Source organism: Schistocerca cancellata, chromosome 5, assembly GCF_023864275.1.
Source record: "Schistocerca cancellata isolate TAMUIC-IGC-003103 chromosome 5, iqSchCanc2.1, whole genome shotgun sequence".
Classification (NCBI taxonomy): Eukaryota; Metazoa; Arthropoda; class Insecta; order Orthoptera; family Acrididae; genus Schistocerca; species Schistocerca cancellata.
In genome coordinates, this window is record NC_064630.1 from 520,176,992 (window position 1) to 520,193,633 (window position 16,642).

Sequence of the window (16,642 nt, forward strand, 5' to 3'; positions counted from 1 at the left end):
GAAGTTCATCATTATATCTGAGCCTTATGATACAACAACAATTTTGAACAATTTCCAGGCTACAGTATTCTTTATTTTCTACAGTAATCCATAAGAAAAAGTAACTGTTTTAAATGTCTCAGAAAAAGTTCTTGTGAAAACAGAACTTTTGTATTAATGATGTTACATGGTTATACAATTGAGTGACAAAACTTGTTTTTATCAAGGACTATTTAGAAGACTACAACTTAACCACACCCAAAGAAATGAAACTTATATTTTTTATGGATGCTCTGGAACACATAACTCGGCTGGCACGAATTTTAAGAGCAGAAAGAGGAAATGGACTGCTGGTGGGTGTAGGAGGAATGGGTAAGCAAAGCTTGACCCGACTTGCAGCACATCTCTGTGGATACAAGTAAGTTTTTTACTGCTATATTCTAAAAACGACAATGAATCAAAATTTTCCCCCTCTTTTTTAGCAGCAATACTCCACCAAAATATTGCTGTAATTGCAGGGGCAGCTCAAGAAGTATTTCTGTTACAACAAAGCAACAGAAATTCTTACTCTTGATAAACAATGCCTCCTCACAAATTTCAGTATATGTTTATCAAGTCCATTGTATTCTAGTTAATCATAATTTTGAAATTTACTCTTAGTCACCATAAGCCATTATGAGACAGATACTGCAATGTTAGTGAAAATTACTATATCAAGGCAGACATATTTCACTGATATGAACGTTATATTATAGATTTTGTACCTTGTTGTGCCCAAGTGGTTAGTAATACACAACTGTAAAAGGTCATTTACTTTTATAATACATATGATGTACAGGCCTAACTTGCAATCAGGGCCTCTGACTGTTGCACTGAATCAAAGAGGGCTTGGATACATTCCTGTAGAATCTCCTGCCTCACAGTTTGTTTGTAAGTACATAAAGAATTTGTTGTCATCATTAGAAGAGCATGATGCACAAATAGGTCAATAGGTAAATACCTAGATGATGTCCTGCAGAACTTTGGCATACAGTGTTGGCTGAAGGAGAGACAGTACATGCCCAACGAAAACCATCCTTATGTTACCAGTGCGGTCAAGAGCACATCTTATATCCAGTAGTATGGCAAACATCACATTTTTGCAGCTTTGTATTATGTCTCTCAGAAACACAGGATGCCAGGTAACAATTGGTATGATGGAACTGAACTCACATGTAACCACTACTGTAGGAAAGGTTGAAATGTTATTTGTCCCAAAACGCTATGTTCTGCAGGAGAGAATCTCAGCAATAGCATTTAGGTGCCCGTTGTAGTCTGAGGCCAGTGCATTTCCCGTCAATGGAAGCTGGTCCAACAGCATGGATGCTACCACTCCATCTCGCACAAGATGGTGCCAGAGCATCAGGTTTTATTGATCAATACTCATTGCTATACTCCAGTATTCAGAAAACATCCTACATGAGGTGGCACACATGCTAAGATACTCACATTCAGGTGGACAGTAATTCAAATATCCATCCAGACATCCAGATAAAAATGATTTTGTGGTTCCCACAAAATGTTTAAAGAAATGCTAGGATAGTTCCTTTGAAAAAATCACAGATTATTTCCTTCACTATCCTTACCCAATCTCTAATGTTTCCAACTTAAAGTGTGAGTGAAAATCTGGGTTATTTCAGGTTATTTCCCCAAACCACCTTCCACTTCTTTACAAGGTTACCTACTTGGAATTTGCAGCCACTCTTCTTTACTGGAGACCATCTTGACTTCTTCTCCTTCAAATAATGCTAGGTACAGGAATTTTTAGACACTTTCTATTTATAAAATAAGTAGACATACTGCTGTTCATCGATTAACGATGTATTTGACTTTCATACACAATAAAACTCTCACTTTCAATGTAAATATATAACTTCCAGTAAGTCTCTCATACAGTCAAACATCAGAAACAAATTGAATTACAGTTAAAGGAAAGTTGGCTTTGGTACCATAACTTTTCTTAACATAAATCAGAAATTTTGCGTATAGCAAGGTTACGTCAAGAGTTTTCAAGAACTCTTTTTCATTTGTCTTTGTTTTAATAACAATAGTCAAAGACCCAATAAGCACAGAGCTGCATATAAACTCCATGGTTCTTCCTTACACACTGACTAAAACACCTATGGATTGTGCGACAGGTACTTGTCGGTGTCATTTGTCTGCCACGTCTGCTTTCTTCCCGCGACTGATTTTAAACCTGCACACAGAAACATGTGACACGCAGTAGGTAGGATTCTACCATCCCACACTCATATCCAGAATATCGTGTGTTTGAGATGGTTGTAGGCTGAGTGGTTCTAGAATTTACACAGAAATTCTCAAATCACTACATATCCCCGCCCCCCTCAGATCAAACACGCAATATTTTATACATAATCATTATGCAAATAATATCACTCATAATAACATTTCATATCCTAACAGTATACGTTTCTTACATATGTTTATATACATATCTTTCCTTTCAATAACAATTCTCTGTCCTCTCTTCAACAATGTTTCACTTATTGTTTCTCTATTCTTTTCTTATATTACTTTGTTATTAAGACTTGAGCATTTACTCGTGGTTTTAGTCAGCTTTACTAATATTTAGGAATTTTGAGGACTCTTCTTTTTTTTCCACTCTACAATCGTAAACTTCAAGTGTTTATGACATATGAGAACTCTATTTTCTATTCTTATCCTCTGTACTACCTTTTTCCTAGTATGTACTATTTTTGTTAATTGTAGCTTTGAGGAACTCTGGACAAAATGAAAGTGTTCTTTTGACAGTCATCACTCATTTATTTCCATGAAACATAATAATGCTAGTCATTTATAGAATTCATTCACACTTCCCAGAATAATGTCTATAAAATTTGTGACTTTTGTCATGATACTGCCCCCTTCTCCTAGGACCAGCACCTATTCCTTGCTTGTGGGTTGGCCTTATGAGAACACTTCCTCTTTTCATTCTGGTGGGTACAACCATTACAAAACATCCCTATTTTTTAAGCCACAGATCACCCAATCTCCACTTAGGTACGCCTGCCCTTTATACTTAGTGAATGCCGGGTACGCCCCTCTTATCATTTCTGAGTAGGCCTCATGGTTCATTACCCTAGTATACATTTCTATGTATACCATAATTAGGTATCTTCTGGCAAAGATATAAATCTATCTTAAACTTTGCATTCATTCTTTAATATATCATTTACACCCTAAAGTCCTCCGCTACTTATCATTCTATATATAGGCACTTCTATATATGGGATCATATTTCCATATGTACACACATTTTCCCCTACAACACCTGGTGGTTCTCACATCATGACGGGCCTTGTCTTATGTATCAATTTGATGTGTTACTTGAGCCACAATATCGATTTTGGTGATAATTGTGCTTTATCTGTTAATCACGGACACTTACACTCAGTTGTTTGTTTGTCAAAGTTTAAGATGACTTTAAACTCCAACAACCAATCTAAACCAAACAGTACATCTCTATTAATATTCTCTACTATTAATAGCATTTGATGAAATAATGTATGTCCAATACTACAGTTCACTTGAGTTTCGTATTTTACAAGTTCACTTTTTGTTCCTGTTATCCTGATTACGTATACTCCAGTCACTGGCAATAATGGTAAGTGCTGTTTATTCTGTATCAAGTTAAAAAATGCATTTGAGATGAGTGATACCTCACTTCTCGAATCTATAAATATTTTAACCTCGGAAGTTTCCTTTGTCCCTGCTATTATAGGTTGTGGGTTATTAGTAGCTAAGCTTGGTTCTTCAAGCAGCAACCATTCGTTTGTGGGTATTTTGTGTGTAAAGTTAACATACTTATATGGAATAAGGGCTTCTAATGTATCTCCACGACCTGGGTCCCGGCCCTGGATCCAGGTCGAACAGTGTTTTCCTCATTACTCCTAAGTATGGGTTGGTTACCAAAATGAGATACTACATTCCCATTCTATGTTTAATGGTTACTCGGTACAAATTCTTGAGAAGCTGCTGGATCTAAATTTCAAAGTGGATGTTTCTTGTGATACTTGTCGTTACAACTTTACTGGTGTCCTTTTGCTAAGTTTGCCTCACACTTTTTAAAATTATTTCCGCTATTTCTTTTATAGTTCGAACTTTCATTTTGGTGTAAGTTTTGTTGCGGTCCTTATTTATTGCATCAAGTGTGTCAACAAAAGACAAACTCTTCTATCATTTTCCATTCCCTAACAAGATGTCTTTTCTCACATAGATCAGCAATCGTCTAATTAAAATATATACTAATCCTTCTTCCCTTGGCTTATCTAAATACTTTGCTTGTGTTAAATGCCAATCAAAATATTTCCTTATAGTATCCCAAGTATTATTATAATATTTTGGGGCCCATAGGTGTGATATTAACTTTTCTTGTGCACTGGCAGACTAGTACTTCTCTATAAATTTCGTTTGAAAGTCTCCCCAAGAGGAAAAATTCTCAATATTTACTGTTCCCCATTCTGAGGCTTCCCATAGAAGGTACCTCAAAGCAAATTCAATCTTCTTGGAATCTTCTTAATTTTTTGGTAAAGCTTGGCTAAATCTTTTTAAGAAATGGGTCAGATGTACATCTCCATCTGGCTCAAATGTAGATAATTGTCTAAATAACCCTGAATTAGCTCCCCATTGCAAATCAGTCACTGCTTCACTAGTAATACAACATTAGGTGAAGTTACCCTTTTTTCTTCTTTATCTTGGATAAGCTTAAATTCTCTCCACAGGTCATCCATACCCTTCCCGGTATCACTTAAGTTGGGAAGAAGGAATAGGCAATACGTTTCTGGGTGTTATTCTCTTGGTGACCTTTCGATCTATAATTTCTCCAAATTGTTCCTCCAAACTAATTACATATATAATATCAGAGTGAGCTATTTTTTCTTTGAAATTTCTTTCTACATTATCTGCCTGTTTATTGACACCTGTAATTTGTGACTGAATGACTGGCATTAATTCATTCTGCCTAGCTACACTCTCTTTCAAATTATTTAACCCCTGCCTTACATCATTAACATTGTACATGTTTTCAAAAGATCCTAAATTTTCAGTAAGTTCAGATTCTACATTATTACATTTGCTCTCAATATTAAGTTCTTTTTGATAAATGTGAAAAGTGTTACTCTGTTTCTGGCTAAGTTCAACTCGTTCTTTATATCTACTTTTAAATTCTCTAGTTTATTGCTTATAGCGTCGAACTCAGTCTTCAAAACACCCATGCCTTTGCATAGATTACTAAATTCTTTGCTTTGAGAGTCGACTTTAGCATTTAACAAACCTAAATTTCTCGTTTGAATATTTAGAGTTTGACTCTGAGCATTTAAAGCTTCACTCTAGGTATTTAATTGAGAATTTACTAAGTCTAGTTCTTTACTTAGAGTCACACTCTGAGCATTTAATTGAGAATTTAATGGGTTTAACTTAAGACTCTGAGCTTTGATTAAATTTAGCAACTCAGCCCCGTCAGGCACTTCTTTGCTAATTTTCATAGCCATAGCTGGGTCTTGAGTTTCCCCAACCTGTTGTATATTTTCCATATTTTATATGCCTTAGCTCTTGTAAGCATTTAAAACTGACTTTAAATATGAAATGTCGTGTGATGAGGGCCTCCCGTCGGGTAGACCGTTCGCCTGGAGCAAGTCTTTCGATTTGACACCACTTCGGCGACTTGCGCGTCGATGGGGATGAAATGATGATGATTAGGACAACACGACACCCAGTCCCTGAGCAGAGAAAATCTCCAACCCAGCCGGGAATCGAACCCGGGCCCTTTGGATTGACAGTCTGTCGTGCTGACCACTCAGCTACCGGGGGCGGACACTTTAAATATGATAATTACACAATAAAAGTTCACTCAACAGTATCTTCTACAACTTGGTACTAAAGTAATCAAATTTTGTTTTATGCTTAGAATTCATGTTGCGTAGGTGAGCAGATGTGGAGGCAGGTCAGCACTGGTGAACAGCAGCTGGTACAGGCGGCGTTGGATGTAGGTTGGTTTTTGCGTCTGCATCCCCACAATGTGTGTGAGAGCTGTATACTCCCTGCACTGGATCTTCTTGGTTGAAGCATTCTATGCATACTTCTTCTTAGACAAATACGTCGAAATCTTCTTTGCTGTTTTTATCATTGTGAATTTATCATTTCTTCCCCTTTTTCCATTTAAATTTTGCTCTATTGGATATTTGAGTGTATTCCAATTTCTCAGAGTTATTTCCTTGTCTTATTATGTTTGGTTGCTATAGCAACACAAAACAGCTTCTTTTCTCATTTTTTACTTAAAATTACTGTTTTCTCAGTCCTATCACACAAGTCACCACATTCTGGCATCCGACTTAAAGTGTGAGTGTGAATCTGGGTTATTTTGGTTTATTCCCCCAAACCACCTTCCTCTTCTTTACTGGATAGCTAGCTGCTGGAAACCCTCTTGATTTCTTATCTGTCGAATAATGCTAGGTACAGGAATGTTTAGACTCTTTCTACTTATGAAACAAGTAGACATCAAAACTTTGCTTTTCGTCAATTAACAATGTATTTGACTTTCATACACAATAAAACTCTCACTTTCAACATAAATATATAACTTCCGGTAAGTCCCTCATACAGTCGAACATCAGAAACAAATTAAATTACAGTTCAAAGAAAGTTGGCATTGATACCATAACTTTTCTTAACATAAATCAGAAAATAAGTCTTGCCTATAGCAAAGTTACGTCAAGAGTTTTCAAGAGTTCTTTTTCAACTCTGTTTGTTTTAATAACAGTAGTCAGTGACCCAATAAGCACAGAGCTGCATATAGACTCCATGGTTCTTCCTTACACCCTTACTAAAACATCTATGGATTGCCCGACAGGTACTTGTCAGCCATATCTGCTTTCTTCCTGTGACTGATTTTAAACCTGCACAGAAACATGTGACGAGCAGTAGGTAGGATTCTACCATCCCACACTCATATCCAGAATATCGTGTGTTTGAGACTACAAATCCAAACTTTTGCTCCATCTCTGTTGACCTCTTCATTGGTGACATTAAATCCTAGTTGCCCTTACTTTCTTTTAGCTAACATTGTGTACATTTCAGTATTGCCATGAAGGCACGTCGGCTCTTATCCCATACTATCACTAAATTGCATGCTCAAGTATTTGTTTTTCATCCTTATAATGCTCTTCTGTTCAGTGTTTCAACACAAGTATCACTGTTGGAAAGGCATGATGTGAAGAAATATGCAGTCTCTTTCATTTGTTTTGAACAGTAAATATTCTGCGCAGTGACAGGCAATACCTAAGTATTAAATGACACTGGTTTCAGAAAATAACTTACACACTAGAAAAGAGGGGAATATACCATGAATGAATTACCTCAATAGGGCAGAAAGAAATAGATGTGATGTACATTTACTGATAAACAAATGATTACAATTTCAGAAAAATAGCATGATTTATTCAAGAGAAAGAGCTTCACAAATACAGCAAGGTAATAACAAATTGGTCCATCACTGGCCCTTAGGGAAGCATTTATTTGGCTTGAAATTGATAGAATTGTTAGATGTTGTCCTGAAGGATACCATGCCAAATTCTGACCAACTGGCATATTAGACCATCAAAATCCCAAAATGGTTGTTGGACCCTGCCCATAATGCTCCAAAAATTCTCAGTTGAGGAGAGATCTGGCAGCCTTGCCAGCCAAGTTAGTGTTTGGCAAGCACAAGACAAGCAGTAAAAACACTCAACATGTGTGGGCAGTCATTATCTCACTGAAGCAGCCCCAGGATGGCTTGCCAGGAAGGCCAACAATGCAAGGCATAGAATATCATCCACATGCCACTGGGCTGTAAGGGTGCCGCTTATGAAAACCAAAGGGTTTCTGTGAAATGAAATGGTACCCTAGATCATCACTCCTGGTTGTCACACCATATGGTGAGTGACAGTCAAGTTGTGTCTCAGCGCTGTCCAAGGCATCTCCACATCTTTGCTGGCCATCAGAGCTCAGTTCAAAGTGGTTCAGAAGAATCCCATCTCGGCTTTCTGATGATCTAATACACCAGTTGAACAAAATGTTGCAGGATATCCTTCAGGATGAACCAAACAACTCTATCAGTCAATGACAAGCCAAATAATGGCTTGTATAAACATCAGAGGTGGACCAAAGTGTTACTGACTTGCTGCATAAAATATCCAGGTTTCCTAAAATTTTGATCATTTCTTTACGTGTACATGCTCCATACTGATTTCTGTCATTTGATGTGTTGTCCTTTTTTTTCTTTTCTTTTTAACTTTTTAAGAACATTGATTCCACCCAAAAATTTGACTAAAGAGTGTAATAGTTACTGTCAGCTGTGCATATATTTTTTCATTTGAGTCAATTTTGTAGGTTCCGAAATCATGGGGGGAGGGATCTCATAGACTCACAGCCTGCCATCTGCTTCTCCTACTATTTTTTGTATGTGATCATACCACTTGGAAAAATTTTATGGTAATTACTGTTTCCAGTCATTCATCACTGACATTATAGTCATAACAAACAGTAATGGATCTCTTCACCTATTTATGGAACAATAGTTTACATTTGTTTAAATTGGGGTCAACTGCCAGTCCCTGAACCAGTTGTTGATCCTCCACATGTTTTTCTTCATTTTGCTACAGATTTTTGGCATTGCAACCTTCCTACAACAATAATAATACATTGAGTTCTGTCTTTAAGCAAGTCGTAAATCCAATCACAAATTTGGTCCGGTACCCAGTAATCCTGTGTTTTGTTCTCTAAATAACAGTGGAGAACTGTATCAAGCATGCAAGCATGGGCATCTTTGTCTGTGGCACTCTGAATCTCATAGATGAACAGAGTGGGATTAGTTTTGCAAGGCCTCTATTCGGTGATTCCATGTTGATTTTTATAGAGGAATTCAGTTCTGAAAGTTAGAATAGTGTCTTCACTTCACTTGTATATGCGTCCATGGGCAGAATTAAACGTTTTTCCTCCTTCTACAAACCATGGATCTTGCTGTTGGTGGGGAGGCTTGCACGCCTCAGTGATACAGATAGCTGTACCATAGGTGCAACTACAATGGAGGGGTATCTGTTGCATTAACCAAAATGGCCTTACTGTGATGATACTGCGAATGGCTGAAAGCAAGGGGAAACTACAGCTATAATTTTTCTCAAGGTCTTGCAGCTTTACTGTATGGTTAAATGATGATTGTGTCCTCTTGGGTAAAATATTCTGGAGGTAAAATAGTCCCCCATTCGGATCTCCAGGTGGGGACTACTCGAGAAGACGTCGTTATAAGGAGAAATAAAACTGGCATTCTATGGATAGGAGCGTGGAATGTCAGATCCCTTACTTGGTTAGGTGGGTTAGAAAATTTAAAAAGGGAAATGGATAGGTTAAAGTTAGATATAGTGGGAATTAGTGAAGTGAAATGACAGGAGGAACAAGACTTCTGGTCGGATGAATACTGGGTTATAAATACAAAATCAAATAGGGATAATGCAGGAGTTGGTTTAGTAATGAATAAAAAAATAGAAGTGTGGGTAAGCTACTATGGACAGCATAGTGAATTCATTATTGTAGCCAAGGTAGACACAAAGCCCACGCCTACCACAGTATGTACTACTGCCAACTAGCTCTGCAGATGACGAAGTGATTGAAGAAATGTGATAATCAGATAAAAGAAATTATTTAGATAGTGAAGGGAGATGAAAATTTAATGGTAATGGGGGACTGGAATTCAGTAGTAGGAAAAGGAAGAGAAGGAAAAGTTGTAGGTGAATATGGAATGGGGGTAAGGAATGGAAGAGGAAGCCGTCTGGTAGAATTTTGCACAGAGCATAACTTAATCATAGCTAACACTTGGTTTAAGAATCATGAAAGAAGATTGCATACATGGAAGAGGCCTGGAGATGCTGGAAGGCTTCAGATAGACTATATAATGGTAACACAGAGATTTAGGAACTAAGTTGTAAATTGTAAGACATTTCCAGGGCAGATGTGGACTCTGACCACAATCTATTGATTATGAACTGTGGATTAAAACTGAAGAAACTGAAAAAAGGTGGGAATTTCAGGAGATGGGATCTGGATAAACTGAAAGAACTAGATGTTGTAATGCATTTCAGAGAGAGAATTACGGAATTATTGTCAACAATGGGGGGAAGAAATACAGTGGAAGAAGAATGGGTAGCTTTGAGAGGATCAAGTAGGTAGAAAGAGGATGGATAGTAGAAATCCTTGGGTAACAGAAGATATGTTGAACTTAACTGATGAAAGGAGAAAATGAAGTATGCCAAAAAGGGATACAAACATCTCAAAAATGAGATCGATAGGCTAAGCAGAGGTGGCTAGAGGACAAATGTAAGGATGTAGAGGCATATATCACTAGGGGCACTAGAATTAAGATAGATACTGCCTACAGGAAAATTAGAGAGACCTTTGGAGAAAAGAGGACCTCTTGTATTGAATATCAAAAGCTCAGATGGAGAATCAGTTCTAAGCAAAGAAGGGAAAGCAGAAATGTGGAAGGTGTATGTAGAGCATCTATACAACGGTGATGTACTTGAAGGTTATTTTATGGAAATGGAAGAGGACGTAGATGAAGGTGAAATGGGAGATATGACACTGCTTGAAGAATTTGACAGAGCATGGAAAAACCTATGTCAAAACAAGGCCCCGGGCATAGACAACATTCCATTAGAACTACTGATAGCCTTGGTTGAGCCACTGGTGACAAAACTCTACCATCTGATGAGCAAAACGTATGCAACAGGCAAAATACCCTCATACTTCAAGAAGAATATATTTATTCCAATCCCAAAGAAAGCATGTGGTGACAGGTGTGAAAATTACCAAACTATCAGTTTAATAAGTCACGGCTGCAAAATACTAACATGAATTATTTACAGACGAATGGAAAAACTAGTAGAAGTTGACCTTGGGGAGGATCAGTAGGGTTTTCATAGACATGTTGGAACACGTGAGGCAATACTGACACTACGAATTATCTTAGAAGATAGATTAAGGAAAGGCAAACCTATGTTTCTAGCATATGTAGACTTAGAGAAAGCTTTTGACAATGTTGACTGGAATACTCTCTTTCAAATTCTGAAGGTGGCAGGGGTAATATACAGGGAGCGAAAGGCTATTTACAATTTGTACAGAAAGCAGATGGCAGTTATAAGAGTTGAGGGGTATGAAAGGGAAGCAGTGGTTGGGAAGGGAGTGAGACAGGGTTGTAGCCTGTCCCCGATGTTATTCAATCTGTATATTGAGCAAGAAGTAAAGGGAAAACAAATAAAAAATTTGGAGTAGGAATTAAAATCCATGGAGGAAAAAGAAGGTTTGACGATGACATTGTAATTCTGTCAGAGACAGCAAAGGACCTGGAAGAGCAGTTGAATGGAATGGACATTGTCTTGATAGGAGGATATAAGATGAACATCAATAAAACCAAAATCAAGATAATGGAATGTAGTCCAATTAAGTCAGGTGATGCTGAGGCAATTAGATTAGGAAATGAGTCACATTAAAGTAGAAGATGAGTTTTGCTATTTGTCGAGAAAAATAACTGAAGATGATTGAAGTAGAGAGGATATAAAGTGTAGACTGGCCATGGCAAGGAAAGCGTTTCAGAAGAAGAGAAATTTATTAACATCGAGCATTGACTTAAGTGTCAGAAAGCCTTTTCTGAAAGTATTTGTATGGAGTGTAGCCATCTATGGAAGTGGGTGGTAACTAGTTTAGACAAGAAGAGAATAGAAGCTTTTGAAATGTGGTGCTACAGAAGAATGCTGAAGATCAGATTGGTAGATTAGGTAACTAATGAGGAGATACTGAATAGAATTGTAGAGAAGAGGAATTTGTGGCAAAACTTGACCAGAAGAAGGGATTGGTTGATAGGATGTGTTCTGAAGCATCAAGGATCACCAATTTATTATTGGAGGACAGCGTGGGTGGTAAAAATCATAGAGGGAGATCAAGAGATGAATACACTAAGCAGATTCAGAATGATGTAGGTTGCAGTAGTCACTTGGAGATGAAGAAGCATCTGTAGTATAGAGTAGCATGGAGGGCTGCTTCAGACCAGTCTCTAGATTGAAGACCACAACAAGAACACCTCCAGAAGGTAAGTACTGGCCAGATGTTCTGTATCATAATTTGTTATTAATCAGTTATTGCTTGCAGAATGTTATACACTTCTTTGAATTTAGGTTCATTCAGTCCATTCCTTCTGAATGCTACATTTTCCCCAAATTTTAGTATGAAATGTCATCAGAATTTATGGTCCTCATTATATTCTACTTGTAAAATCTGATACTGAAAATGCTGTTTTAATATTTTCAGGTGTTTTCAGATTGAGCTGACACGTAATTATGATCACGCATCATTCCATGATGATCTTCGTTTATTATATTTTAATGCAGGTGCATTGAATCAGGACACAGCCTTTCTCTTTACAGATTCACAGATTGTGTCAGAGGAATTTCTAGAAGATATCAACAACATTTTGAACTCAGGTAAAAGGTTAACAGATTTGAATAAGAGCTTGTTCTTTTGTGGTTTGACAATTAAAACTGATATATTTATAGCAGACTAAAATTAATATACTTCCATAGAAGTTTATAGGACTGGTGCTGCAATAATAATTATATTTGGGATATAACCTAAAAGGAGAGGGTGGTACTCCATTCTTCATCTTAAATAAGTTGTAGAGAGGACTCAGGTCAGAATGCTCCAGATAAAATGACTGAGACCACAAGTGGATAATAGTATGCATCATTGCTTAGCAACATAAATAAAATGCATGTGCATATTACAGGAACTCAGAAAAAACAGACTCCAAAGATATTCCTGTGGAAGCACTGTGCCAGTGACCAGAGAGTTTTTCTTATTAGCGGATACCGTGGCTTAGATTTACATTCATTGTAATTTATCCATAGTGAGGAGGTCCTCCAGGATGTGGAACATGACAGAAAAACAACAATACATGACAAATATTTACAACTAAAAGAAATAAGCTAATGTATCATTCCACAGGTCCCAAGTGGAATGATCGTCATTTTTTAATGACCACTATATGAAAGAGTCAGTTTACAAATACTAATGCACTGGATTTAAAATTAAAAAGTTTATTTATTTATTTATAAGGTAATAAACATGTAATACAACTACTATAATACTTATTTACAATGAACACATTACTGCACTTTCCTGACGAAGCAACCGTTGGTTGCAAAAGCTTGAATTTTGTGTGTGTGTTTGTGTGTCTAACAACATGCCAACACTTTCGCTTGGTAAGTTATATATATATCAGGAAAGAGGGAAGGAGAGGGGAAGACAAAAGGATGTGGGTTGTAAGGGAGAGGGTAAGGAGTCATGCCAATCCCGGGAACGGAAGACTTACCTTAGGGGGAAAAAAGGACAGGTATACACTCGCACACACACACACACACATATCCATCCACACATATACAGACACAAGCAGACATTTGTAAAGGCAAAGAGTTTGGGCAGAGATGTCAGTCGAGGCGGAAGTACAGAGGCAAAGATGTTGAATGACAGGTGAGGTATGAGCGGCGGCAACTTGAAATTAGCGGAGGTTCAGGCCTGGTGATTAATGCGAAGAGAGGATATACTGAAGGGCGAGTTCCCATCTCCGGAGTTCTGACAGGTTGGTGTTAGTGGGAAGTATCCAGATAACCCAGACGGTGTAACACTGTGCCAAGATGTGCTGGCCGTGCACCAAGGCATGTTTAGCCACAGGGTGATCCTCATTACCAACAAACACTGTCTGCCTGTGTCCATTCATGTGAATGGACAGTTTGTTGCTGGTCATTCCCACATAGAAAGCTTCACAGAGTAGGCAGGTCAGTTGGTAAATCATATGGGTGCTTTCACACGTGGCTCTGCCTTTGATTGTGTACACCTTCCGGGTTACAGGACTGGAGTAGGTGGTGGTGGGAGGGTGCATGGGACAGGTTTTACACCGGGGGCGGTTACAAGGGTAGGAGCCAGAGGGTAGGGCAATGGTTTGGGGATTTCATAGGGATGAACTAAGAGGTTACGAAGGTTAGGTGGATGGCGGAAAGACACTCTTGGTGGAGTGTGGAGGATTTCATTAAGGATGGATCTCATTTCAGGGCAGGATTTGAGGAAGTCGTATCCCTGCTGGAGAGCCACATTCAGAGTTTGATCCAGTCCCGGAAAGTATCCTGTCACAAGTGGGGCGCTTTTGGGGTTCTTCTGTGGGAGGTTCTGGATTTGAGGGGATGAGGAAGTGGCTCTGGTAATTAGCTAGCTTCTTTACCAGGTCAGGAGGATAGTTGCGGGACGCGAAAGCTGTTTTCAGGTTGTTGGTGTAATGGTTCAGGGATTCCAGACTGGAACAGATTCGTTTGCACGAAGACCTAGGCTGTAGGGAAGGGACCGTTTGATGTGAAATGGGTGGCAGCTGTCGTAATGGAGGTACTGTTGCTTGTTGGTGGGTTTGATGTGGACAGACGTGTGAAGCTGGTCATTGGACAGGTGAATGTCAACATCAAGGAAAGTGGCATGGGATTTGGAGTAGGACCAGGTGAATCTGATGGAACCAAAGGAGTTGAGGTTGGAGAGGAAATTCTGGAGTTGTTCTTCACTGTGAGTCCAGATCATGAAGTTGTCATCAATAAATCTGTACCAAACTTTGGGTGGGCAGGCCTGGGTAAACAAGAAGGCTTCCTCTAAGCGACCCATGAATAGGTTGGCGTATGAAGGGGCCATCCTGGTACCCATGGCTGTTCCCTTTAATTGTTGGTATGTCTGGTCTTCAAAAGTGAAGAAGTTGTGGGTCAGGATGAAGCTGGCTAAGGTAATGAGGAAAGAGGTTTTAGGTAGGGTGGCAGGTGATCGGCGTGAAAGGAAGTGCTCCATCGAAGTCAGGCCCTGGACATTCAAAATATTTGTGTATAAGGAAGTGGCATCAATGACTGACAATCAAAAGTGCCCCACTTGTGACAGGATACTTTCCGGGACTGGATCAGACTCTGAATGTGGCTCTCCAGCAGGGATACGACTTCCTCAAATCCTGACCTGAAATGAGATCCATCCTTAATGAAATCCTCCACACTCCACCAAGAGTGTCTTCCCGCCATCCACCTAACCTTCGTAACCTCTTGGTTCATCCCTATGAAATCCCCAAACCACTGCCCTACCCTCTGGCTCCTACCCTTGTAACTGCCCCCGGTGTAAAACCTGTCCCATGCACCCTCCCACCACCACCTACTTCAGTCCTGTAACCCGGAAGGTGTACACAATCAAAGGCAGAGCCACGTGTGAAAGCACCCACGTGATTTACCAACTGACCTGCCTACACTGTGAAGCTTTCTATGTGGGAATGACAAGCAAAAAACTGTCCATTCACATGAATGGACACAGGCAGACAGTGTTTGTTGGTAATGAGGATCACCCTGTGGCTAAACATGCCTTGGTGCACGACCAGCACATCTTGGCACAGTGTTACACCGTCCGGATTATCTGGATACTTCCCACTAACACCCACCTGTCAGAATTCCGGAGATAGGAACTTGCTCTTCAGTATATCCTCTCTTCTTGTTACCAACCAGGCCTGAACCTCCGCTAATTTCAAGTTGCCGCCGCTCATACCTCACATGTCATTCAACATCTTTGCCTCTGTACTTCCGCCTCGACTGACATCTCTGCCCAAACTCTTTGCCTTTACAAATGTCTGATGTCTGCTTGCGTGCGGATGGATATGTGTGTGTGTGTGTGTGTGTGTGTGTGTGTGTGCGAGTGTATACCTGTCCTTTTTTCCACCTAAGGTAAGTCTTCCGCTCCCGGGATTGGCAAGACTCCTTACCCTCTCCCTTAAAACCCACATCCTTTTGTCTTTCCCTCTCCTTCCCTCTTTCCAGAAGAAGCAACCGTTGGTTGCGAAAGCTTGAATTTTGTGTGTGTGTTTGTGTTTGTTTGTGTGTCTATCAACATGCCAATGCTTTCGTTTGGTGAGTTACATCATCTTTGTTTTTAGATATATTTTTCCCACGTGGGATGTTTCCATCCGTTCTAAAAGGAAAGATGATGTGACTTACCAAACGAAAGCGCTGGCATGTTGATAGACACACAAACATACACACAAAATTCAAGCTTTTGCAACCAACGGTTGCTTCATCAGGAAAGAGGGAAGGAGAGGGAAAGACAAAAGGATGTGGGTTTTAAGGGAGAGGGTAAGGAGTCATTGCAATCCCGGGAGCGGAAAGACTTACCTTAGGGGGAAATAAGGACAGGTATACACTCGCACACACACACACACACACACACACACACACACACACACACACACACACACATATCCATCCGCACATACACAGACACAAGCACACATATATATATACTTACAAATGTCTGCTTGTGTCTGTGTATGTGCGGATGGATATGTGTTTGTGTGCAAGTGTATACCTGTCCTTTTTTCCCCCTAAGGTAAGTCTTTCCGCTCCCGGGACTGGAATGACTCCTTACCCTCTCCCTTAAAACCCACATCCTTTCGTCTTTCCCTCTCCTTCCCTCTTTCCTGACGAAGCAACCATTTGTTGCGAAAGCTTTAATTTTGTGTGTATGTTTG

At 39.2% G+C, this 16,642-nt stretch overlaps 1 protein-coding gene across 1 annotated transcript in view; it reads left to right on the forward strand.

Moving 5' to 3' along the window:
- LOC126188640 (dynein axonemal heavy chain 6) overlaps positions 1-16,642 on the forward strand; it is a 1,044,937-nt gene that overhangs the window by 524,801 nt on the left and 503,494 nt on the right. Inside the window, exons 81-82 of the mRNA XM_049930241.1 lie at positions 207-397; positions 12,370-12,542. Coding sequence (XP_049786198.1) covers positions 207-397; positions 12,370-12,542 — 364 coding nt within the window. The remainder of the gene's footprint in view (positions 1-206; positions 398-12,369; positions 12,543-16,642) is intronic.